The sequence below is a fragment of the Hemiscyllium ocellatum genome, chromosome 12 (genome assembly GCF_020745735.1).
Source record: "Hemiscyllium ocellatum isolate sHemOce1 chromosome 12, sHemOce1.pat.X.cur, whole genome shotgun sequence".
NCBI classification, from domain to species: Eukaryota; Metazoa; Chordata; class Chondrichthyes; order Orectolobiformes; family Hemiscylliidae; genus Hemiscyllium; species Hemiscyllium ocellatum.
Genome location: NC_083412.1, coordinates 56,518,395 through 56,544,596, shown reverse-complemented (window position 1 = coordinate 56,544,596; position 26,202 = coordinate 56,518,395). Strand labels below are relative to the sequence as shown.

The following is a 26,202-nucleotide window of genomic DNA, read 5'->3' as shown; positions in this document are numbered from 1 at the left end:
TCATAATCTCAGTGTTGTTATCCAGTTAGCTGCGTTGGTGACAGATTTAAAACTGGTCTCTCTCCTGTGCAGCATTCTTTTCCATGCCTTCAATGCATTTCATGCCACATGCATCTTCTTTCACTCTCTCTCCCACCCACCAACTATTCTCCCCTCTTGTTACACCCTCTTTCCAATCTGTCTATCCTACACCATCTTGAGGCCCTCCTCTCCCTCCTCAACTCTCCTGCTCCCAAAGCCTTTCTCTCTTATCCATCTCTTGTAGCCTCACCCCTCCCCTTTCCCCCACTCCATGCCAGCTTTCTATTTCCCCTCCAAACCCTTTTGCAACTCCTACATCACCTCAACCACCCTCTTGCATCCGCCCTCTATCTCCCTGATTCCTGCCTCTGTAGCCTTCCACACCCTTTGCACTTTCCCTCCCAGTACCTCTCTCAGCCTCTTCCTCACTCCCATCAATTTTTTTCTTTTATATTTTGTCCTACAATGTAACTGCTCACAAGGTGCCTAGAAACTGCTCCCACCAGAAACTTCCCTCCTTTTTTATTTCTTATGCCCCTCTAAACTGATTCTTCATCTTGATCTTCTGAACCAAGATCATTTCTCACTATTGAACTATTTTACTGAATTATGCCATCTTCTTTATCTTTCTTACTATCCTTTTGAAATGTCAGATATGTTTTGAATATTCAGTTTCTAAACTTTGTAACCTTGCAACCCTGTCTTTATAATGGGTATAAAATTATAAAGAGTTATTTCAGTTTATGCATAAATTTATCTATGTTCTTATGAATGTAGTGTGCATTCAAATAGTCTTGAATTCTGTCCCTTTACCATTTTCCCTTTCCTGACCCTATAGTATCTCTTATGTTTGTATGTGTTCACCTCTGTCACACTTAGATTATCATTACTCCTATCACAATACTGCTTTGTCCCTCCTCTCTAACAGTCTAAGTTTTCCCTTACCTGAACCCACTCCCATCCCAGTCATTTTGTTTAAAGCTCCATGTACAGCATTATTCAATTTGCACCAGCCTGAGAGATTCAGGTCAATCCCTTCTCATTGCAACAGCTCCTCATCAAGGATAGTATTATATTCAAATCCTTGAAACTTCTTTTAAGCAATAAACATTTTAAGAGGAATAACTGCTGCCTGAAGGATAAGCAGTTCCAGAAATGTACAGCAAACCATGTTTCAAAAACTTGGAGGTTATTTGTTAAATATGGGATGAAAATCACATAGTCTGCGAGTTGATAAATGTTTTTGAAGGGCATTTTCATTTTAAAATAGCTATGGCATTTCAATATTATCTTACTCCTCAATTCCTGTGCATTTTAAATGCTATTAAAGCTTGTATTATATTACTTGTTTTCAGTGCTGAGAAGGAGGTGTACCCTTATATATAACTGGGGTACCTTAGAACATTTGCCATGCTGCCTCCAATTCAAAGTGGCACTACCAAAAATAAAGTCACCCATCAAATTTATAAGAAACTAATCATGACCAGAAATGCAGAAGTCTCAATAGCTATATTGTGTTTCTAATTTTTACTGATGATATGATCCTGAGATTGCTTGTACTTTCAGTTTTTCACCATTAACACCTTTAACAGAAGCATTCTTATTTTGATTCAGATATTTCTAGATTTAAACCCAAGTTGGGCATATTAAGTTAAGCAGATACTTCAAGGAGACAATATGCCATCAGCTGCCATCTTTCAGATAAAGTCGATGTAAAATTTGCCATGGTATTGCTTGTGGAACTACAGGGACATTCTGATATCCTGGCAACATTTACTTCTGAACCAACCCCAGTACAGTAATAAAAAATAGTAAATAAAATAGTCAAGTGAGATAATGAATATTTCATTGTTTGTAGAACACTGCTCTGTGAACATTCACTTGCAGTGTTTCTCTCGGATAGTGGTTACGTTCAGCATTGTCTATTTGCCAGAAAATGATCTGTGATATACTTATGCATTCTATAAGTGCAAATTCATTTTTCTTACCAGCTTGAAGAGGTATTATTTTCAAACTTAGAAATGTTCAGTGTTTTTTGTTATTTTTATATGAGCTAATAACTAACATTTACACACATAATGAAGAACTGAAATCAGTGGCAAGTGAATGGACTCAACTAGCAGTGTTGTTAATTTTCATTGTGCATAGATTTCAACTTTGGGGAATCCTCACATTGTAATTTTGTCATTTTAAAGTTTCTGGGACATTTCATTCCTTTCTCCTAAAATAATTTTATTTCAGATGAGTTACTGGATTTGGTTATTTTAAAGGCAGAACCAAATGTTTGCTTCCTGTGAGCTCATCAGGAAAACCAGAAGATGGGGCTACCAAGCCTGTGGCATGAGATTATTCTATTGAATGGATGGCATCCTATTCTACTATTCCATAGTTTACGTTGGAGCAGTGCTGCTATATAAATATAGCAGAATGTGGACTGCCCCTGAACAGTGAAGGCATATCTTTTTGGATTGACTTTGTGACCCAAATAGTGTTGCCCAATAACAGCTGTCACTGCAAAGAATAAGGAGAACTCCTTTGAGATCTCTTCCATGCCCCTTTTCTTTATTTGTACTGTTAAAGGCACAATAAAGAATCATGCTGTAGCTGCATCAAGTAATTCTTTTTGAAATTGACTGTCCTTGACAGTTAAGACCGACCAAGACTGCAATCTTCTTTAAGATTTTTTAGTGGAACAACGAATTAACATTTTTTTCTCCTTTGTTTTAAACTTTTGTACTGAATTACTACACATGAAATTTAGACGTACTGCAGCTGCCCGTATTCAGGAGTTATTCAGAAGGAGAAAAGAAAAGAAGGAAATGGAGGAGCTAGAGACTCAAAACATAAGAAAACCTACATTAAAAATGGTATACAAAGGCCACCGTAACTCAAGGACAATGGTAAACAAATCTTGTAAAACTGTCTTTATTAAAAAAATTAAAAAGCATTTTTGCTGTTGGAATACACAATGATAATTAACTGTCTTTGGGTTCAGATTAAAGAAGCCAACTTCTGGGGTAGTTATTATGTAATTAGTGGCTCAGACTGCGGCCATATATTCATCTGGGATCGGCAGACAGCTGAATTACTGATGCTGTTGGAAGCTGACAACCATGTGGTGAACTGTCTACAGCCTCATCCTTTTGATCCAAGTAAGTAGTATCTCATCTGAAAAAAAGAATGTTTTCTTTGCATTTTGGAGTGGAAATTGTGAATGACCAATTCTGCTAAAGTATTAGCAGGGAAATATTAGTATACATGGTTAGAAGCTAAATGTATCACAAGGTGAAGCACTAAATTAAAATGACACAATCTACTCTGTCAGTTTTAAGCCGGGCAACAGTGTAGTCATCAGTGCATTTAAATTAAACTTTAGCTTCATGTAGAATTGCTGTTAAACTTGTGCAGTTTAAATGGGGTGTTCATCTCTGACCTGACTTTGAACTGGCTTTAAGACTCCCTTCTTCTGATGGTCTTGCTTTGAGGCTCAGGACCTGACTCAAAATTTACTAAATTCACTTTATAACTGTAATATTAAGGTAGTAAGGGGAATTGGTTTGCATAAATTCATGTTTGGCCTCCATTCCCAAATGAGTGAGGAAAAACAATAGTTAAAGTTTCTATGTTTGGTCACTAACCAGTTAACTCTGCAAAATAGTTTGGACTGTGTTTGAGGATAAAGGTGAACTGTAGTACCAAAGACCTGGACAACATTTGCTGTCCTGGTCGCTTAAGTAAATTTATTAGAGGCCAAGTCCTCTTGTAGAGCTGCTATTTTTTATCGTACATTCCTCTGTGTGGGGGTGAGGAGGTCAAGAGGAAATTTTAAAAATACAAACACAATGAAGGATGTGTTACAATGTTTCTTTTCTCAGAAAAATATGTATGTTCATCTTTATTCCTGTCTTGTGAATTACATCTTAAAACCTCTGCTTATAAGCTGTATTTGTATGAAATGTACTTAAATTGTTTTTATTCAGTGGCAAAAATGAAAAGTGCAAGCAACACACCCTATAATAATAATTGAAAATAAGAAGCCAATGGGAACCTTTTGAATCTAGAGCAGAGCCTAAAGTTTTATCTCCAAAAAGTTTAAAACCTTGTATCATCCTGCTTAACTGTTGTTTGTTTGCAAGGATTTTCTTGTTTGCTCTCAATTTTGATTCAGAAGATACTACTATCTGAAATTTCCCCAACCCCTCTACTCCAATTTTTTGTCAAAAAGTATCTTCAAAATTTTGTCATCCCTTCTAAACTCTCTTCTTTCTCATCATCTTTTGCTCACATTTCTCTTTGCTCTCTTCAAATTTCTAATGTGTCCTGTGATGTAGTTGGTAGCACAATGCATCAAAATGTAATCATCCCACTCTAAAGAAGTGAAAATATAACCTTGGCTGGCACTTCAATGCCTCACTCTGAGAGTGTTGCACTGCTAAGAGATACTTTCATTCAGATTAGGCATTATTTCTGCTAACTGAAGTGGATCTTGGAAAAAAAAGGTCTCAGCAATATCTCAGAGAAGATCAGAAGAGTTATCTCAGATATCCTGGCAAACAATCATCCTCAACTAACATTATTAAACCAACTTATCTTGTCATTATCATGTTGCTGTTCATTAGACCCTGGTGAAGGCCAGAATGGCTGCTCTGTTTGCTACATTGTAACAGTGCTTATACTACAAAATGTAATGAATCAGTTATTCTTCTGAATCATCTTCCTGAAGATCTTGAAGTTGTGAAAAGTTCTATATAAGTGCAATTCTTTGTTTTTCACCTTATGCATGTCTTCACTTATTTTCTCATGCCTGCTATCCATTGGGCTTTTCAAAAAGTCTCAAATAGTTTGAAAAAGTAGAGCAACATCAATGCTTCTTACAATTAAGGAAAGAGGGAACGGATAATAGCATTTTGTAAAGCACTTTCATGCCAATAATGCTCAAAACGTTATCTATTTTAGAAACCGATAGTTGTGAAATCTGAATTTCTTATCAATAATCACTATTTCTCATAGAAGTTAGGCTTCAAATAAGACAGGCAAAATATTTGGTTACAAAGCAAATACTTGAGTTCAACGAACGGCATTGAACATCTGGCATGGAAATAAGATAGACAAGAATCTGGGGATGATGCCAGTTGTGCTAAATACACAGTCCTTTAACTAATGTGAGGGTTCAATATCATGGCACTTTGGTGACTCAAATATACTTCTGTGCACTGATAATAGGTAGGAGGAGGAAAATATATATTCTCTGACATTGTCTCATCATGCTGAGTTCTAAAGAATGGTATAATTACCCTCTGTGGGTTCTGTTGCCAACTTTAAATGCAAATTCATATAGTCATAGAGTTGTACATGACAGAAAAGGACCCTTTGGTCCAACTCATCTGTACCACTGGATATCCTAAACTGATCTCGTCCCATTCGCCAGCATTTGGTTCATATCCCTCTAAACTCTTCCTATTAATTTATCCATCCAGATGCCTTTAAATGATGTGATTGTACCAGCCTTCACTACCATCTCTGGCAGCTCATTCCATAAACATACCACCCTCTGCATGAATAAATTGCCCCTCAGGTCCCTTTTAAATCTCTCCCTTTTCATCTTAAACCTATGCCCTCAAGTTTTAGACTCCTATACCCTGGGAAAAAGACCTTGGTTATTCACCCTGTCCATGTGTGTCATGATTTTATAAACCTCTATAATGTCACCCTTATATAACCTCAATTATGAAGTTATTGTAGATTATCAAGTTCTGTTCCAACGACACGTAATTGGGAATGTTTAATGTTTATAATGCCATTTGAGTGCTACATAAGAAATTTTCTGTTCAAAGTGGTAGCTCAGCCTGATTGGTTGAAATATTAAATCTTATTTTGTGGAATAATGGATACAACGAACAAAACCAATTTTATCTCCCTTTTACAACAGTATAAACTCACCGGGGAGGCTGTAACTCCTCTAGCTGTGAACCAACAGAAGGGTAATGGTGGTAATCAAAGGCAATAATCTGGTGGGTATCAGTTGCATACCCTGCCTACCTGTCATCCTGATCACTGATGCTTCCCTCTCTGGATAGGATTTCCACCTGGGTACAGGGAACCTGAACATCATTTCAGTCCACCTGATACAACAACAGGTTAGAACTCGGAACACTCATTGAAACACAGCACTTCCATCTACAAAATACAGATAAGTCTTCCAGTGGATAGACAACACCTCAGTGATTTGGTGTTTCAACAAGTAGGAGGGGGGGGGGCACTTAGTCCTAAATTTTGTGCCAAACTGCCCTGGAGTTAAGGTAGTGATTCATATTGTCTTGCCCCAATTACGCAACAATATAAAGCACAAAACTTTCTCAGTCACAGGACAATCCTACCTTATGATTAGATGCATTTTTCTGTAATTTCAAAATAAATGGGTCACCCACCCAGTCTTTTCATAAATGCACAGCTATCCAAAATTTCAGGATTCTCATAATAGATTACATTTTTCAGTGCCATTCAGTGTCCCTCAAATGTCCTGCTTTCTTGCTGCTATTTGAGGCTTGACTCCCAATTAGATAAACCTGCAGTTTGCCTTTGTGCCTCTCTTGGCATTGTCTATCAGGCTTATCCAGGCACACAGTATTGGCTCATTATGAGTAGCAACTCCATTCTCCTCTCTCACTGACATTCCCACCCAGTGCACCTGTGTGGTCTAATCTTGGCAGTCCTCTCCTGATCAACTCACCCTTACCACTCACCTCCTTCTGTGAATTATGCCAGCAGGTCAAGTGTCACTACCCCTGTCAGCATCTCCCTCCAAAACATTCAATCACTTGCAAACACGAACCTTTATATCCATGAAATTATTGTGGCTGATTGAATCGACATAATTTCCCCTTCCCACCCCTACTTATCACCACCTGCCCTGACCAAATCACCTTGGTTCATTTGATCTTGCTGCTCTAGCACTTTGTCTTCTTGTAGCATCTTGCCTTGTTGCACTCTTCTCACCTCTGTTTAAAAGTAATTGTTGTTGACTGCCCTCCCCATGTACGATAAATATGTTCTTTCTAGAATATCTACACTATTTTCCTCTCTCAGCCTTTGCACCAAATAGCTTTGCACCTTCAGGGTCATTTCAACCCTCATCACAACTAATTGTGTTTTCTCTACTCCGAGTTAAATGTCTTCTTATCCTCCCCAAATCTTTTCTTCTATGCAAACTCTCCAAGCCAGATTGGTGGCCACACTCTTGACCTCGTTGTCTTGTGATTCTTGTTTAATCGATTACAGATAACACCATCTTTGATCACTTCTTCATGCTACCTAACAACCAAACCCCTCTCTGAACTCTAAACCCAACTGCTTCTGTTAGCTGGGTTCTTTGTACGGGGAAGTAATCACACTTATTAGAGCTTGGTCTTCTAAACTGGTCAGTGCTTTGGCTTAGAAAAATATGATTGCAAGGGAAGCTGGTAAGGGGATGCACAGGGTAGGAGCCCAAGAGAGTCAGCTTTTGCAGTTGTCCAACAAGTTTGAAGTTCTTTCTGTTTGTCTGGACAGTAGGAAGGATGACCATGGCATAGTGGTACAGGAAGCCATTCAACAGGGGTGAGTAAGACGCCTCTATTCCTGATGAAGGGCTTTTGCCCGAAACGTCGATTTTCCTGCTGCCTAACCGGCTGTGCTTTTCTAGCACCACTCTAATCTAGACTCTGGTTTCCAGCATCTGCAGTCCTTGTTTTTACCTCGGGATGAATAAAAAGGCATGTAGTAGTAGTATGGGACTGTATACTCATGGGGTTGACAGTTTTCTTTGCATCAAAGACTGAGTGTCCAAATGGCTATTTTGCTTGCCTAATAGTTCTGCTCAGGGCTGGAGAGAAAGTGGAAGGGGAAGGATCCTATCATTGTGGTTCATGCAGTTGCTAATGACATGGACAGGACAAAGGACACACATGAAGAGCTAAGCACCAAATTAAGAAGCAGAGCTTCAAAGGTCATAACCTCTGCATTATTACCTGAGCCACATAGGCTTGGGACAAATCGGATTAGACAGATGATTACATGATTCAAACATGGTGTGAGAGAGTAGGCTCCACTTCATGGCACCCTGGTAGCCTGGATTGTACTGATGCTCCACCTGAAGCATACTGAGGCTGGTGTTCCTGCCAACTGCATAAAGAGGAAAGTAGAGGATTTTAAATGAAATAGTAGAGTCCAAGGGATCAAATTCAGTAAGACATGGTGAATCAAGAGCTGAGGAGAAAGTGAGGACTGCAGATGCTGGAGATCAGAGCTGAAAATGTGTTGCTGGAAATGCGCAGCAGGTCAGGCAGCATCTGAGGAGCAGGAGAATTGATGTTTCGGGCATGAGCCCTTCAAATATTCAAGAGCTGAGTCAAGGCAAAAGAGAAATAGTTATTGATATGGAAAATGATAAACAGACAAGAAGGGATAGTTATTACCAGTCTGAGAGTCAACCAACAGATAGGGCTAGAATTTATTTTTAAAAAGGTAAAAGACTAAAACTATAGCCTCTGTATCAGTGCACATAGCATTCAAAGTAATGTAGATAAACTGAGAGTGTAAATAGAAATGAATTAGTATGATCTGCCAACAGGTATAACTGCAGGATGATATGGATTAAAACCTGATTCTTGAAGGATGCAGACATTTAGGAATGACAGAAACTAGGAAGAAGTGGAGAGAGTGAAGTGTTATGTAATTATGCTATTAGCATAATAGAGAGGGATGATCAAAGTTTGGAAACCGTGATGTGGGAATAGTTTGGGTATAAATAAGAAATGATAAAGACAACACTTGTGGGAGTATTGTACAGACTCTATAATGGTCACCACACTGTAGGTTAGAGGATAAAAGAAGAAATAATGAGAGCTTTTCAATAACCTTATGGAGTTTTAATCTACATATAGACAGGGAAAATCAGACAGACAAGGGTAGTTTTTTTTAACAATGTTCTCGGGATCATTTTTTGAAATAGTATGTTCTGGAGCTAACCAGAGAGCAGACTATACTAGACATGGTATTGTGTAAAGGGATAGTATTAACTATTGACCTAATATTGAAGGTGCCCTTAAATAACAGTGACCATAATATCAATGAATATTATGTTCGGTTTGAGGGATAGTGGAGTGGGTCCAAAACATTTGAAAATTTAAGTAATGAAATTGAGACATTGAAAGCAAAGGTGACAAAAATTAATTTGCAAATTAGTTTAAAAATAGGCCAATAGAGATGTTGTGGCAGACATTTGAGGAAATGTTTTAGAATACACAGAGAATACATACATTCCAATGAGTGAGGAAAATTAGTAGGGACAGATCCAATATCTGTGATTAACTAAAAAGGCGAACGATAGTATCAAATTGAAAGAAAAACATAATTGCACAAAGGAAGGTGACAGGTCAGAAGGTTGCACAGAACTTAAAAAAAATCAAAGAATGACTAAAAAACTAATAAGCGGGGCGAGAAAAAGAGTATGGAACAAAATTAACCAGAAATATAAAAACAGTTGTAAGAGTTTCTACACACATTAAAAGAAGGAAAAAGTTAACTAATTAAGTGTTGATCCTGTAAAAAGTGATACTGGAAGATTAAAAATGAAAATAAGGAAAACCACATTAATTAACAGGTATTTTGCATTGGTCTTCACTGTAAAGAATACAGTAACATCCAAAAGGCAGGAATAAATTTGAAATTGCGAGAGGGGGAGGAATTAAGAAAAAAAACACAACACCAGAGAAATAGTACTGAGTAGATTGTTGGAGCTGTGGGCTAACAAGCACCTGTGTCCTACTGAGGCTCATCCTTAATCTTTCTTGGAATGATAGCTTCTGTCATCAAAAACATTGCAGCAGGCCACTTCAGTAATATTTAACTAATCAGGCATATTTAACAAAGTTTATCGAAAAATAAATTATGGTTGACCTATCTTTTAGTGTCCTTTGACAAAGAAACATGTAGATAAAGAGGAAAGCTGAATGTACTGCACTTGGATTTCCAGAAGGCATTTAATGAGGTGCCACGTCAAAATTATTCCAGAGAGTAACATCTTGGGGTGACATCTTGGCATGAATAGAGGATTAACTAGCTAACAGGAAGCAGATTGTAGGCATAAATGGGTCTTTCTTAGATTCTCAAGAATGTAGTGTGCCACAGTAACTGGTGCTGCAACCTCAACTGTTTAAAATTTGTACCAGTGACCTGGATGAACAGATGGAAGGTATGATGCCAAATTTGCAGATCCTGTTGTGGAGGTGCTGGTGTTGCACTGAGGTGGACAAAGTTAAAAATCACACAAAACAAAATTATAGTCCATTAAGTTTATTTGGAAGTACAAGCTTTTGGAGCGCTGTTCCTTTGTCAGGTAGCTAACTATGCATTATAACCTGGTTGCGTGATTTTTAAATTTGCTGATGACGTAGAGAGGAAGGAAAGTTAGCTGTGAAATGTAGATAAAGAGGCTACAGTAAAATACGAATAGGTTAAGTGAGGGACAAAGCTGTGGAAAACGGATTGTAATTTTGGAAATATCTGAAATAGTTCCTTTTAGCGGGAACAGTAAACAGCATATTGTCTAAATGAGAATCAGAGCTCTGAGAATCAGGGGGATCTTTGAGTCCCCATGCATGAATCACAAATGGTTAGTGTCCAGGTACCATAAGTAATTAGGAAAGCGAATAAAATATTATCATTATCCTTCGGGAAATTAAATACAACGTTAGGAAAATTATGAAACCACATTGAAGTACTGTGTGTAGTACTGCTTACCTTATTTAAGGAAGGATTTAATTGCATTGGAGGCAGTTTAGCGATGATTTATCATTTGGGAGGCAACAACATGATCAAGGACTTTGGAGAGGAAAGGGAGGTTAGAGGTGGAAATGGTAGTTTGCATTGATTGTGGGTCAAGGGTTTAGTGTTTTGAGAAGATGGGCAATAACAACAGTATTTAAAAAGGACAACACCTGAAGAGGTAATTGCAATAGCATTTTCCCCTTCATCCTTCTCAAACTGTCTGCAGCCTTTGACACTGTTGATTAGACTGTTAGTCTGTCTTCCAGCAATTTTTACTGTCATCCAACAAGATGCCTGTTTCCAACTCCTTTTCCTCTCCAAAAATGTTTGACCATGTTGTCACCATCCATCTCCATCTTTCCTGGAATTCTGTGGTTGAATCCTCCAATAAAGTGTTCACTTGCATTGGAGTACCAAAAAAGTTCACAACTGAAATATCTCAAAACTGTCACAACAATCCATGTGTTATAAAGTTGAAGATGTGTACTGTACCTTTAAGAGAGAGTGAATGCTGTTGTGAACTTGAGATTATAAGCATCTGTGTATATGACTAGATGGCAGTCTGACATTGTACTACAAAATTGAAAATATATAACAACTGGCTGTGAAGAGGATACCTGAGTTTTGGTTGCTGTTTTGACAACAATTCAAATTTAATCAATCAGATTAAATTATGCTCCAGGATACTAAAACCCATTGTGTTTGGTTCAGTGTTAGCAAAACAATAAATTCAATGAGACAATCAGATGTTGAAGGGGCATAAAATGCAGATATTTTGAAAATTGGCCAAAAAGCAACTACTGTCAAGACAGAAATGCATGGACAGCTAACATCCTGTTCTCCAGGGAATTAGGAAACACTCAATCAAAGGTACCTTTTCATATGAAACATACTGGCAACAAAGACAAAGATGACCCAGAAAGATCCTCAGCTGGAAGAAGAAACATACAAAAGAAGACTGTGGCTGTATGGTTTTGAAATTAAGTTGATATAATTTTAACAAGTGTCTTATTGGAACAGTATATTGTTATAGAGTTGGATGCAGATAGTCAGCAGTTAAGAGAAAGGGGGTTTAGAGTTGTGAATAGTTGTTTAATGTTCACTTCTAGAGTTTAAAAAAATTGTTATTTTCTTTAAATAATGGAATTTGGGAGTTCTATGTCACTCCTACTTTAACAGATTATGAGGCGAGGCGAGCTTTTCTGGGTGTTTGGCTCAATTAACAGAGGGATTCACCTCTGTGTCATAACATGTGCGATTGTTATGATGGTATACTTTCCCCTCATCCTCCTTGAACTGTCTGTAGTCTTTGACACTGTTGATCACACTATCTTCCTCCAACACTTTTTCTACTGTCATTCACCTGAGTGGAGCTACTGTTAGCCGGTTCCATTCCTATCATTCTAATTGTAATCACAGACTCATCTTTGTTGGCTCCTCTTCCTATATCTGCACTGGTACCCATGGTGTCTCCCTCCTATTAGTCATCTACTTTAACAACAATTACAGCCGTCTAATGACACTGAAACTGCAGCTGTAGTGGCAGGGGCTTCATCTTGTAGGTTGGTCTTCTTTAGTCATCAGCAAACGTGTACGATGTGAAGTTACCCATTCCCAACAGATCCAACTTACTGCATGTCCACCATAAGTGTAGGTCAGCTGACAACGGTTCCTCAGGGACATAATCTGCAAATGTGGAATTAGTTTCGATGTGTGCACTCTTGATGTTCACTTCTGCCTCACCATCACTTTTCTTGATGCCTTCACTTCTTTTGTTAAATTATCTGACATGCAATATTGAGTAAGCACAAATTTCCTCCAATTAAATATTGAGAAAACTGAAGCCTTCTGCTCAGTCATTACTCCAAATTCTGTAGCCACCAACGTCATCCCTGTCCTTGGCAACAGTCTGGAATTAAGCCAATCTGTTTCAGCCTTGCTGCCATATTTGACAATGAGTTTCTGGCTACATATTTGCGTCATCGCTAAAACTACCTTATTTTGACCTCTCTAATGTCACGCAACTTTGCCCTGATTCAGTATCTGCTGCTGAACCTTCCATTCATCTCTTGATTTGACTATTCCAATCCTATTCCTGATGAAGGGCCTTTGCCCGAAACCTCGGATGCTGCCTGAACTGCTGTGCTTTTCCAGCACCACTAATCCAGAATCTGGTTTCAGCATCTGCAGTCATTGTTTTTACCTATTCCAATCCATCCTTTCTGACCCCCAACATTCTACCCTCCCTAAACTTGAGATCAAAACTCTGCTACTCATGTCTTAATTTACAAAAAGGCCCATTTCTCAGCCACCCCTGTGCTTGACAATTTATACTGTCTTCTGGTCAAGCAGCCTTATGATTTTCAAATTCTTATCCTTGTTTTCAGTTCCCACCATGGTCTTTCTCTTCCATGTCCCTATAATCTGTTCCAGCCTCTGAAGCATTGGAGATACTTGCACTTTTCTAACTCTGCACTTTTATGCATTCCTGACTATAATTACTCAACAATTAGTTACCATATCTTCAGTGGCTAGGCCCCAAGCTGTGGAATTCCCTCTGTACGACCCTCCACCCCTTTATCTCACTTTCATTCTTAAAGACATTCCTTAAACATCTCTCTTTTACCAAGCCTTTAGTCTTTGGTCCTCTGATCTCTTTATGTGGTTCAGCATCATATTTTGTTTGATAAAACTCTTATGTAGCACCTTTAAAACAATAAAACATCCCAAGGTGCTTCACAAGTTTTGTTTCTATAAAATATGGTGCACACTTATTGCGATATTTGATTTACTACTTTTATGTATATTTATTATGTAAGAGCTCTGTTGAGATTTCTGTATTATACTTAGTTAAGTCAGATAAGTCTAAAGGCCTTTTTGATTGTACACAGCTTCCCATAATGAATTGATGTTTCATTCATTGATGTCGGAGTAAATTACTGCAGATGCTGGAAACTGTACTGAAAGGAACAAATGCTGGAGATCATAGCAGGTAGACAGCATCCACGGAGAGAGAGCAAGCTAACATTTCGAGTGTAGCTGATTTGAAATGGCAGCCCTGATGAAGAGTCGTGTAGACTCAACATGAGCTTGCTCTCTCTCCATGGGTGCTGTCTGATTCACTGAACTCCACCATTTGTTGTTTCCAGTTTCTACAATGTTTTCCTTCAGTTTCTCTATCTACAAAGTGTTCTTATAAATATTTGAAAAAAAGCTAGATCACAAATTTCAAAAAGCTTTATTTTTTTCAGTTAGACTTTATTTTGAAAGTTGTCCTTCCTGCCTTAAAGCACTTCTTAAAATGTACCTCTTTGACCAAGTTTTTAATCATCTGCCCTGATATTTCCTTGTGCAGAATGGTATTAATTTCTTCATAGTTATTTCCATCAAAAGTTACAAGTACAGGTGGTATTATTGTTAGCACAGTAGACAGTAATAAGGCAGGGCTATTTTGAGTAGCAGAAATCTATGGCTAGTGAGCGCTTTAGTTTCTCTGGTCTCAAGTCGTGGGAATGTTTTCTGAGACTAATGAGGAAAGGGAGGAGAATCTGAACGGTACTAGAACATTTTGGACAAAAGGGAACTTGATGATTTGGAGAGCGAGAGAAACTGGAGATGTAATTGTTCTTCTGTCTGCTATATCATTATGTTTCTGGAAAGCAAGTATGGAGTAAAAAGTACAACTTGTATATGTTAATTATAGAGATAATCTGTTCAGGTACTGACTGATTGTTTTCCATACAAAAATATGCTATTAGAAATTATTTAGTGTTATTGACAGGTCTATATTGATTTATTGTGAACATTTCCCTCTGAAATATTCGTAGTCTGATGTGTTGTCTTCTGACATTTTGCATCCAAACTTTTTTTTGCACATTAAAGACCTTGGCTACATGAGGCTTAGCTACCCTAAAACTGTTGAGCTTTTGATAGTTTTCTAGTTTGGCATTTAGGTAATTTCTTGGTAGTACAGACATTAACATTGTTAAAATGAAGCATTCCTGATGAAGAGCTTAGGCCCAAAACATTGATTCTCCTGCTCCTTGGATGCTGTCTGACGTGCTGTGCTTTTTCAGCACCACACACTCGACTCTGATCTCCAGCATCTACAGTCCTCACGTTCTCCTAAAGTGAGGCACAATTGGTCGTCATATTGCCTGACTGCAGTCAGTTAAATTGATATGTTATTTAACCGTCCACATAGTCACTGAAACCCCTACTTGTGTGGTAGCAGAATATCTTTTTGGCTTCATGGCAGTAACCTGTTACTGGAGAATACCACTCATGCTGCCACTTTGTAGTAAACACAAGACAGCATGTTTTGTCAATTGTTCTAATTCTGAGACACCTTCTCCTTCCAGGGCAATCTGAAAGAAGCTGGACATGCTTCAGGGTCAAAAGTGTTGGCCTTGGGATCTGTCTTTGAATTTGTGGGATATTTTTGTATTTATGCAAATATATTAAATATTGTAGAATTTCCTTATTTCCAATGGATGACTAGATCTCTCACTAAGTAAATTTTTTGGACGTTTTCTTGTATTAAAGGCAGTATAAAAATGAAAGGAACTGTTAGTGGCATGTTACATTTAATTTCGATATAGAAGACACAGGTCACTAGGGAGTGTTGCATTTCATTGATGACTTCGGGAGCCTTTGTTATTGAACTGACATATCTGATCCTGGAGTCATCTTGAAGTGAGTAAATTGGTTGTTCTTTTGAAGGCATGTATACTTGTTTGTGAACATGGACTAAGGAATTCACATAGTTGGTCAGATTCAGTATTTATGACTCCTCAGCAATCTATGTTTAAATGCAACTAGATCTAGACAACATCCAGCTTGGGTGAAAAGTGGCAAGTGACATTCAGACCACATAAATGCTGAGCAATGACCATCCCCAATAAGAGATGATCTAATCACCAACCCTTGACATTCAATGGCATTCCCATCACTGGAGCTTCCACTGTCAATGTCCTGGGGGTTACCATTAACCAGAAACTGAACTCAACTTGCATATAAATACAATGGATATAAATGCCGGTCAGAGGCTAGGAATACTGCAGCGAGTAATTCACCTCTTGACTTTCCAAAGCATGTCCATCATCTACAAGAACAGGTCAGAACAGTGATGAATACCACTTGCCTAACTGAGTGCAGATGCAACAATACTGAAAAAAACTTGACACCATCCAGGACAAAGCAGTCGGCCTAACTGATACCACATCCACAAGCATCCACTCCCTTCACTGACATTCAGAAACAGCAGTGTATACTATCTGCAAGATGCACTGCAGAAATTCACCAAGGATCTTTAATCAGTTTTTCCAAACCTACTTCCATCTTGAAGGACTAGGGCAGCTGGTACATCAGAACATCACCACCTGCAAGTTCTGCTCCAAGCCACACTATATCCTGACTTGGAAATATATTACCGTTCCTTCACTGTCGTCCTGTCAAAATCCTGGAATTCTCCCCCCAGCAGCAATTCCCTACAATACAGCACATGGAGTGCAGCAGTTCAAGGAGATAGCTCATCACCACCTTCTTAAGGACAACTAGAAATGGGCAATAACTGCCAGCTGGCCAGTAATGTCCATGTCTGAGTAATGTTTTTTTTTAAAATCTGCATAAAACAATAAACTGTTATCAATAAGGGCTATTTTGATTGTCTTTGGTTTGTTGAACTGATAATGTATTACCCTTTACAAACAAGTGCCCTGTAACTTTTCAACATTAAATAATTCTTTCCATCAAATTTGCTTTTGCTTCGGTTTACTTATAAAACTACAGACAATTGGAGATTAAATTGGGAGAGCTAATTTAGGCATGGTGTCTCAGTGGTTAGCACTGCAGCCTCACAACACCAGGGACCTGGGTTCCATTCCAGCCTCAGGTGATTGTCTGTGTGGAGTTTGCACATTCTCCCCGGGGTTTGTGTGGGTTTCCTCCGGATGCTCCGGTTTCCTCCCACAATCCAAAGATGTGCAGGTTTGGTGAATTGGCCATGCTAAATTGCCCATAGTGTCCAGGGATGTGTCAGTTAGGAGTAAGTATAGAGTAAAAGGGTCGGGGAATGGGCTTTGGTGGGATATTCTTCAGCGGGTTGGCGTGGACTTGTTGGGCTGAAGAGCCTGTTTCCACACTGTAGGGATTCTGTAGTGATTCTAAAAGCTCTCAGTAGCTACGAAGTTGCACAGGTGCAAAAGCATTTTCACAAGCTTCACAGAATTCATTCAATTTTCCACAATAAGCACAAAATCATAATAATTTCCAAAGGGCAGTTGTCAGCAGTTATTCATTTTGAAACATTGGCCTTTACCTTCGGTTTGTGATTAATGACTTGTCTACAGTCGTCTTAGTGATGATGTTTAATAAGTTTTACAGTTCCATTTTTAAACACTCTTCCCAGAATAGCACTGTGCCATATTTGGTTTTTAAAAAATCCCTCTCTAATTATCTGATTTATCAGTAATTACCAAACTGCTTATCCACAGTAATACTTTAAACTTGGTTTATGTCATTGTCATTCGGAGGCTACCAGATTCAGGCTTCCTTGTTAACTTTGTGGAATCCTTCACAAAGCTCAAAACAAAGGTTATACATTGATCTGGTGCTGCCCTGCAATTTATTTATCAACAGTAGCCATTTAATGGTATTAATATGCCCTTGTACGCATTTCAAAGCTGCTTGGTAAGGCAGAACAAGTTTACAAGGCTCTTGCAGCTGAGTGGTACTTGTCCTACCTCTGATTTAGAAGGGTTATGTTCAAATCCCACCTGCTCCAAAAGTTTGCCATTAACATGTCTGTACAGGTTGATTAGGTTTTTCACTTGACTCTTACCAAATTTTATGGATGCACCTAGGAAAGGTGACAGCATAGTGGTATTATTGTTGAAATTTGACCCAGAGACCCAGGTAGTGTTCTAGCGACCAGAGTTCAAATCCCACAATGACATGATGGGATTTGAATTCAATTAAAGTCTGGAATTAAGAATCTAATGACTGTGAAACCATTACTGTCGGAAAACCAATCTGGTTCACTAATGTCCTTAAGGGAAGGAAATTGTCAACCTTACCTTGTCTGGCCTACATATGACTCTGGACTCTCAGCAATATGGTTGACTCTTAACTTCCTAATTACACTCTGGGAATTAGGAATGGCCAATAAATGCTGACCCAGCCAGTGATGCCCTCATTCCATGAATGAGTTTAAAAAAAACATAGAAATCATCCCAACCAGATGCATCACAACTTGATATGACAACTGTTGTGCTCAAGATGGCAAGAAATTACAAACAGTTGTGCATGCAGGCCCAGTCTATCATGAAAATAACTTTCCTTCCATTGACTCCATCTATGCTTCCTGCTGCCTCGAGACAGCAGCCAACATAATCAAAGACCCTCCCACCCTGGTTATTCTCTTCCACCCTCTTCTGTTGGGCAGGAGATACAAAGGTTTGAAAATACTTAGCAACAGATTTAAGAACACCTTCTTTCCCACTGTTATCAGACTTATGAATGGACCTCTAATATGAGAGTTGATCTTTTTCTGTAGTTATAACACTATATCCTTCATTCTGTTTGATTATCCTGATGTACTTAGGTAAAGTTTGATTAGTCTGGTTAGCACACAAAACAATACTTTTCACTATATCTTTGTACAATAATAAATCAAATCAAAAAAAGTATAGCCTTTTTACTGGCTAAAAGGCTAACAGCCTACTTGAGGTTATCCATTGTTTGCTGATTCTTTTTAATCACCAGGTATTTTCATGGCCTGAGCTTTTTCCATCACTTTTGAACACATCATTACTTGCACAAAATTTTACTTAACATCACCTGAATTTATCCAACATCTATTGCAGCAATGATGTGCACAGAACACAAATTTCAATCTACATATCTAAAGATATGACTACTAAGCTCTAACAATGCTGTAATAAAATAAACTCAATACAAAGCAATAACAAAAGTCCACACTGATGCTGACTGAAGAAACTCCAGTCCATAACTCATTTTCATAATTTTGTTAGTGGCCTGAGTTTGCATTGGTATATAATTATTACTTCTGTTTTCATAGTTTTGGCATCTTCTGGTATTGATTATGATGTCAAGATCTGGACACCCTTAGAAGGAATACCAACTTTTGACAGAAAACTTGCAGAAGAGGTATGCAATCAGTTTGGGTAAGGTTTGATTACATTAAAGTTTAAGATGTATACTATTTTAGAATGGGTATCGCTGTTTCTAAGAACAGGCTGTCAAGTAAATTAGGCCATTATCATACGTTCACAGCTATGAAACACTCCTGTCTTTATGGGTACAGAAGTTAGCTATCAGTTTCTGCTCAGTGATTCTGTGTTGTGTATCTTGAAGATCAACTCTGGGTACACTTACCTGAATGTCCTTGATCGCTGAAGTGTTTCTCAATTGGGAGTGAACATTCCTGTCTGGCCTCAACTGTGATCTTGGGTTCATGTCGTGCTACATGTTACCTCCACCACACTTCTGTATCTGTAAAATCTTCCTTACTATCCTGTTTTTACACTGTCGCATTGATAAATTGTTATGATCTTTCTTCCTTAAGTATTGTACAAACTGTACAAACTAATTATTACTTTGGTTAGATCCTCAGCATGCAGCTCTTATACCTAATATATTCTTCCAGCCATTTAGTTTATCTCCACCTCATTTTTAATTTTTTAAAATTATCTCTCTGGCTCATTTAATCACATTTTAGGTCATTCCCTTGATTGTTATTCAGCTGTTGATATTTTACTCATACCGTCTAACACTTAAGATCACCTGCAGAGACTTCTTATTCGACACGCCACTCAAAATAGTTGTATGATCTTTTGATTTCTCTGCCCTTGATCTCTCAGCCTATAAATCCTGTGTCTTTGTGCTCTTCTCTCTCACTACACCTGGTAAAGGGCTGTGCTCCAAACGCTTGTGATTTCAAATAAACCCATTGTACTACAACCTGGTGTCATGTGACTTCTGACTTTGTACTTTTAGAATGACCAGTCTCCATCCAGTGGCAGACATTGGTCAGCGCAGGTACATGCTAGTCGAGAGTCTAGTGCTGGAAAAGTACAGCAGGTAAGGCAACATCCTATAAGCAGGAGAATCGACATTTCAGGCATAACGATTCCTGATGAAGGACTTATGCCCGAAACATTGATTCTCGTGCTCATCGGATGGCGTAACCTGCATTTCAGCAGTACACTCTCGACTCTGACCTCCAGCATCTGCAGTCCTCACTTTCTCACAGGTACATGCTAGCCAAGACCATTGGCACTGACCAGGTTTGGCCACTAGATGGAACCTACCGCTTCAGAATGTGAGGCAGGGCAGCGAGCAGCTGAAGAACAGATCTAGTGCTAAGGGGTTTAAAAAAAGAACGTTGCATGTCATCACCAAAGTTAGCAGTTAAAACTTTGAAAAAGCCTGACGTTTCAAGTGAATATTATAGGATTCTCATTAACTAAAGGGTTAAAATGCTATGCATTTCAATTACTCTTCAAAAAACAATGTTTGCACAACAATAGAGTACAGTAGAAGAAAAATTAATATAATTTGCTGTATCTCACTTCTGTCTTCTAATTGCCTGGAGATATGGGGGCACAGGGTACAGTCTCTGCAGCAGAATGAGGGCTGAAGTTCTATGGGAGCTAGCCCTTGGTCCTTATTATAATGTAACAAATGTGACTTGAAAACCTAATTATGAAGAGTTGGGTAATGTCAAGCTATTGTTGCTAACATCAAATTCAAAAGATTGGGAATAAGATTGAGTCATTGGTGTAGAAGGCTGGAACTCTGGAATAGACTTTTAAGAGTGATGATGATCAAATGGTGTTTTAAATGCGGGGTCAGGAAGAGTTCTACTCACCTAAGGTACTTTAATGCAAGCAATTATTAAGAAGGTTTTCCCGAATGTAAAGTTGCTGGCTGCTGCAGGGTATGTCAGTCTTAGTGAGAGTTAGACTTCTGCATATGCAGGTCAGAGGCCTAACACATGCTTTAGGCATAGGCAAAGAACCCTTCATGTTGATCCCAACCAAAACTGTGAGGCAGTTCACTTCCAAATATAGGCATACTTCCTACTCATCATGTGAAGCCTTGTAAGACTTCTTTTAAGAGAAATGGGTGCTGTGTTGTCCAGTTCTAAGCCATTTGTGAGATAGAGGCTTTATCAAAAGCATACATTCACCAGTTTTCCCTTCATTAAGAAAGTTGCAGCTCCATGCAGGTCTAATTGAGTTGATATATCAGTCTGTTCTGTTATGGGATGAAGTGTAGCATTTGACCTTTTGTTTTTAATTGGCAGATTGCTTGGTGTTGTCAGTCCATAAAGTTACATTGCATTCCCTTCTTTTTTCTGTTCTGGCATGCATTCAAAGTGTGGTGTTTAAATTAGCCATTGCTGCCACAAGTTGCCATGTCAAAATTGATAAATCTCCCAAAATGTCACTCTTGCAAGGGTTTTCATTCCCTTCAACTTTGATATCAACAAAACTTCACTTGCTGTGATTCCAGCAGGTTTTGCCAATTTTTCCAGACTTACTTTACGAAGAAAAATGGGGCTTTCTTTATTAGTTTTGCTATCATTGCCACGGTTAATCTTCACAAATGATTTTGTCATTTAATTTGAATGAAGCTGTAATGTTTAAAATCATAAACTTGAAAGAAAAACTCCACTTGTGGTGTAAGAGAATTTGTGGTTGCAAGCTGTTTTGTATTGATGGAAGTTTGTTATGTGCTAGTTTATACAAAAATGACCAGCTCAATGATTAAAGGATCTTACGACAAAATGGCAATAACATTGATTTTTCCTTTGAATATCAGGTGATAAGCCGCAATGAGTTGATGTTGGAGGAGACTAGGAACACCATCACGGTTCCAGCATCATTCATGCTAAGAATGCTGGCTTCACTCAATCACATTAGAACAGGTAGGACAGAGTTCTATATTTTACAGCCTGTTAATAATGTACTTTTGAAATGAGTTTTGTTCCAAAACTTAAAAATGCTGCCTTAGCCTAAAAACTGGCGCTTATATAAATTAAACCAACTTAGTAGTTTTGGTGTCAATAGCCTTTGCGAGCATTATCTGATTCATTGTCTCAGAAGGCATTATATAATTGCATGCCACAATAGTGATGCAGACTCAGTTCATCCATCATGTGCCTTGGAACTTCATAACATCACTCTAATGGAATCCTTGACATGAAATATGCTTTAAATGAAGCCATAATATTGTAGATGTTCCATGAATTGAGGGCATTAAGAAAGATTTTACCTGGGGACCCAAATCTGAATTCCAGGCTCAGTCAATGTTTGCACATGATTATACTGTAAATGGTGAATTGAACTAATTTGACTGGCTTTACCTGGAAAGTTCAGCGTGCCTTTACCATAATGCTTAAACATCTCTCCAGCTAGGTAACCAAAAACCTTTGTTGGTGCTTTAGATTAATTGTGGGGTTAATTTGTCTTGCCTTAGCATCTAAAGATACAAAAATGTTAGGAGAAGAGAAAATTTAAAAGCCATGGTTAAACAAAATTATTCAAAGTTATTAAAGATGGAAGTTGAGAGATTAAGTCACAACGTTCTTTGAAGTAAATAAAATAGTGCTATAAATATGTTTCTCTATTTGGCTTCCTTAATTTGTACTTAACTACATGAAGTTAATTAAGTTAAAGATCACACAACACCAGGTATAGTCGAACAGGTTTATTTGGAAGCACTAGCTTTCAGAGTGCTGCTCCTTCATTAGCTGGCTGTGGAGTATAAGATCATAAGACATAAAATTTGTGGCAAAAGCAGAAGTTAATTAAGCCTGGGAACATGATTTGAATTTTCTTTATTTTTCATTAACACATGTACTGGTCACACACATTGCATTGCTACACTTGTAACTGTTAATTTCCAGGAGAGTAACACTCCAGATTCTCACCATCTATATGGATACATATGCTAGCCACTCACAATTTAATGTTCAAAATTTTATCTGACATAGGCTTGTTGTATGATTGAAAATTGCATAAGGGTCAAGTTAACATTTGTTATGTGGATGTTCTGACTAGTTGTTCATTGACTCCAGGCTTATGATAGGATGTTGCAGAGGTTAATTATTCAGTTGTAATCACCATCCTTAATGGCCAGAAACAGCCAGGTCCATTACATTACTGATTGTCATTTTTCAGGGATTGCCTCAACATTAATCTGCTGCTTTGGTGTGATTCCTCTACCAATCAAATTTCACTGACAATTCCTTTACTGAAGCAAAGAGCAGTTTTCTGATGGCTTTTCCTGACTGCCTGTGTCATTGTGCCACTCAGTGGTCAGAGTACTGGTTCATGCTATCGATACTGGTACAAGTTTGATGATGAGTTAGTGAAGTTTCTTATCTTTTGGTTTTGTATCTAAGGAGTTGTAAAGTAGGTGTTGTATTATAACAAATAAATAAAGTACTATATTGACTTTCCACTGAATGTTTACATCCAAAAAATTCAAGTTTGTAGTTTGAAGTGCATAAGTTGCATGGTTTGATATATTTTCTTTCAATATCTGAAAATTTAGACAGCATAAATGGCTTCATAATATTTTCCATCGAGTGGAACATAAATGCTGCCGTGGACCGGTTGGGCTGCATGGACTGTTTCTATGCTGTATGTCCTATGTAATTGTGCAGATAAAGTCACATTACAGTAAGTGGAAAATGGGGCCTTGAAGCAGTCTTTTGGGAGATCAGCTCATTTGCTCACATCATTCACATATTTTTCACTTTCTTCATTAGAATTCACATCTTCAGGGTTCCAGGACAGAGCTATATCATCTTGAAACTGAACTATCTGGGGCTTTGAATATTTTGGTTGTACTGTGAGGGGAATAAAGCTGCTCTGGTACATTTGCTAACAATTAAAAATGTAATTTGAGATATTGCTTAACCTTGTTGTCATTGAATGGTACATAGATTTGGGGCCTTTTTTTGATTGGGGTGGAGTGGGGGTGTGGAAAGGAAGTAGTTATGGGCATTTTCAACCCAATACACCACAAATGTTCCTATGTGCTAACCTGACATTTACTTCTACAAGAAGCCATGTTGTGGTATGCTCAAAGCCTCTTCTAAAGTAGTTTCATTAATTTACTTGTTTGTTTTAACCTCCCTTTTAATTAGAGGTACCCAAAATTAAAAGTTTTATTTCCTTGTATTCATTTTCTGACAATTTGCAGAAGAGCTACCTTATTGAAGTAGCTTCAAATATGAAAGTCAGTTCAAGATGGTGGTTCCACAAGCAACAAAATGATCAAAATGGAAGTGCTCTTACACAACATTTTTTGAAACTAAATAGATCCATGCCAGTTCTGTAAACATTGCTTTTTGAAGTACATTGAATGAGTATACGAAAATATAAATCTTCAATTCTGATGGAGGTTTAAAACATGGTATGATTGTATTGTTAATCTATCTGTTGCACAGATCGATTGGAAGGCGACCGATCCGAAGGCTCTGGTCAAGAGAATGAAGATGATGAATAATTATTTGTCTGGCTTCAAGAACAAAAAGCATCAAGAAATTTGTATAACACAAAATCCAGTATATTTTCCCTACAAAGCCTTAGTGTTATTTTAGTTCCTTTTTTTTCTGGAAAAAGTACTTTAATATAAAAATTTCTTGGTGCAAAATGTGTGCATGAATTAGTATGAGGAAGGTGGGAAAGAATAAGCAAGTTCCTTTTAATTATTATGTTTCATGGATGAGATGCTTGGAGGTTTCAAGTGCAATATATTCTCTAGTGTGCAAACATATGTGCTTGGATCAGTGATATGAGCATAGAGATTTACCAAACACTAGAAAAGGAGGGTCAAGATGAAACCTTTCTAAAATCTGCTGTTATGCATGTACACTGAGGGGAAAAATTCATTAAAACTTTTGGTTGTTTGAAAATAAATCTCTTTTTATTAAATATGTAAGTTCGCTCGCTGAGCTTGAAGGTCTGTTTTCAGATGTTTCATCACCATACTAGGTAACATCATCAGTGAGAGCTATTTTTAAGAAGAACAGAGACTATCTGTTTTATTATTAAGCAAAGATTGATCAAACCACTCTAATATATAGCTTTCAAAGCTTAGTTAATTTTATTGAATCACGAAAACTTAAACTTTTTGGACTTCCAAAAATGGTCTAAAAATTTTAAACTACATCTCAAAAGTTCATTATTGCACAAACATTGCCAATTATTGACAGAGTTTAATAATTTTAGAGCATAAACTCCTCCTCCTATGACTATCATCCCCTAACCTCACATCCCAGGACTTGTCATGACATGAATTGCTTTCAGCACAGCCAATCCATGTTCATATGCTCATAGCCCCCATTCTCAACTATCTAGCTTCTCTCCTTCCCTGGCTTACTATCAACAATCCCTTTAACATGACATAATTTCTCTCACTTGGCTCTATCTCCAGCTAATTGCTCACCCCTCCCCTCACTGCACCCTTCAGCATAAATATCAACTTTTCCTAGCTCCTATCAGAGTTCTGAAAAAGGGTCATCGTTTTGAAACGTTAACTCAGTTTCTCTTTCCACAGATATTGCCAGACCTGCTGAGTTTTTCCAGCAATTTGTTTGCATTTGATTTTCTACATCTTGTCAAATTTGATGCAAAGAGTAGAGACAAGGTAAAACAAAAAGTTATTAATGAGAAAAATGATAAACCAACCATAATAGGAAGAGAGGGAGAGCAGAAAGCTATGAGTAAGTCAACAGATAAGACTAGATGTGGAAAACAAAATAACAGTGTCCTCTCTGATTGTACAAAGCAGTCAAAACAGAATGAACTGTGCATTTATTTCCCATTTGCACATCTCATAACCATTATTTGACATGGCTGCAGAATAACATGAATACAGATCCAAATCTTGAAAGGTAGAGATGGTTTAGGGAGGATAGGAATTGGAGGGATGGCATTGTTAGTTCATGATGGTTTCAGCACAATAGAAAGACAAGTTCAGGGAACCAGGATGTGGGAACAGTTTTAGTCATGCTGAGAAATGATAAAGCAAGAGGTCACTTGTGGGAGGAGTACACAATACCCTTAACAATAACTACACAATAGATAGTGTGTAAATTAATAAATAATGAGAACTTGTCAGAAAAGCACAGCAATGATGGGAATGTTCATTTTAATATAGACTGGAAAAGTCAGATGGATAAAGGAAGCCTAGATGAGTTCGTTTGAATTTTCTAGAACAGCATGTCCCAGAGCAGATTATAGTAGACACAATATTGTGCAACGGGATAGAATTCTGATGAAATTTTAGTCACTTTTGGGTGGAGTGAATTTAAGATGTTTTAAAATTTAAGCA

The 26,202-nt window shown here is 37.9% G+C and overlaps 1 protein-coding gene across 4 annotated transcripts in view; it reads left to right on the top strand.

The window, feature by feature from the left end:
• The window catches only part of dcaf6 (ddb1 and cul4 associated factor 6), a 223,016-nt gene extending 198,231 nt beyond the window's left edge, over positions 1-24,785 (top strand). For all 4 annotated transcript variants that reach the window (XM_060833573.1, XM_060833572.1, XM_060833571.1 and 1 more), the window contains 5 exons: positions 2,783-2,921; positions 3,017-3,173; positions 18,908-18,996; positions 21,676-21,781; positions 24,314-24,785. In XM_060833573.1, the coding sequence (XP_060689556.1) occupies positions 2,783-2,921; positions 3,017-3,173; positions 18,908-18,996; positions 21,676-21,781; positions 24,314-24,372 (550 nt within the window). In that variant the 3' untranslated portion in view covers positions 24,373-24,785. The remainder of the gene's footprint in view (positions 1-2,782; positions 2,922-3,016; positions 3,174-18,907; positions 18,997-21,675; positions 21,782-24,313) is intronic.
• Positions 24,786-26,202: the final 1,417 nt, after the last annotated feature.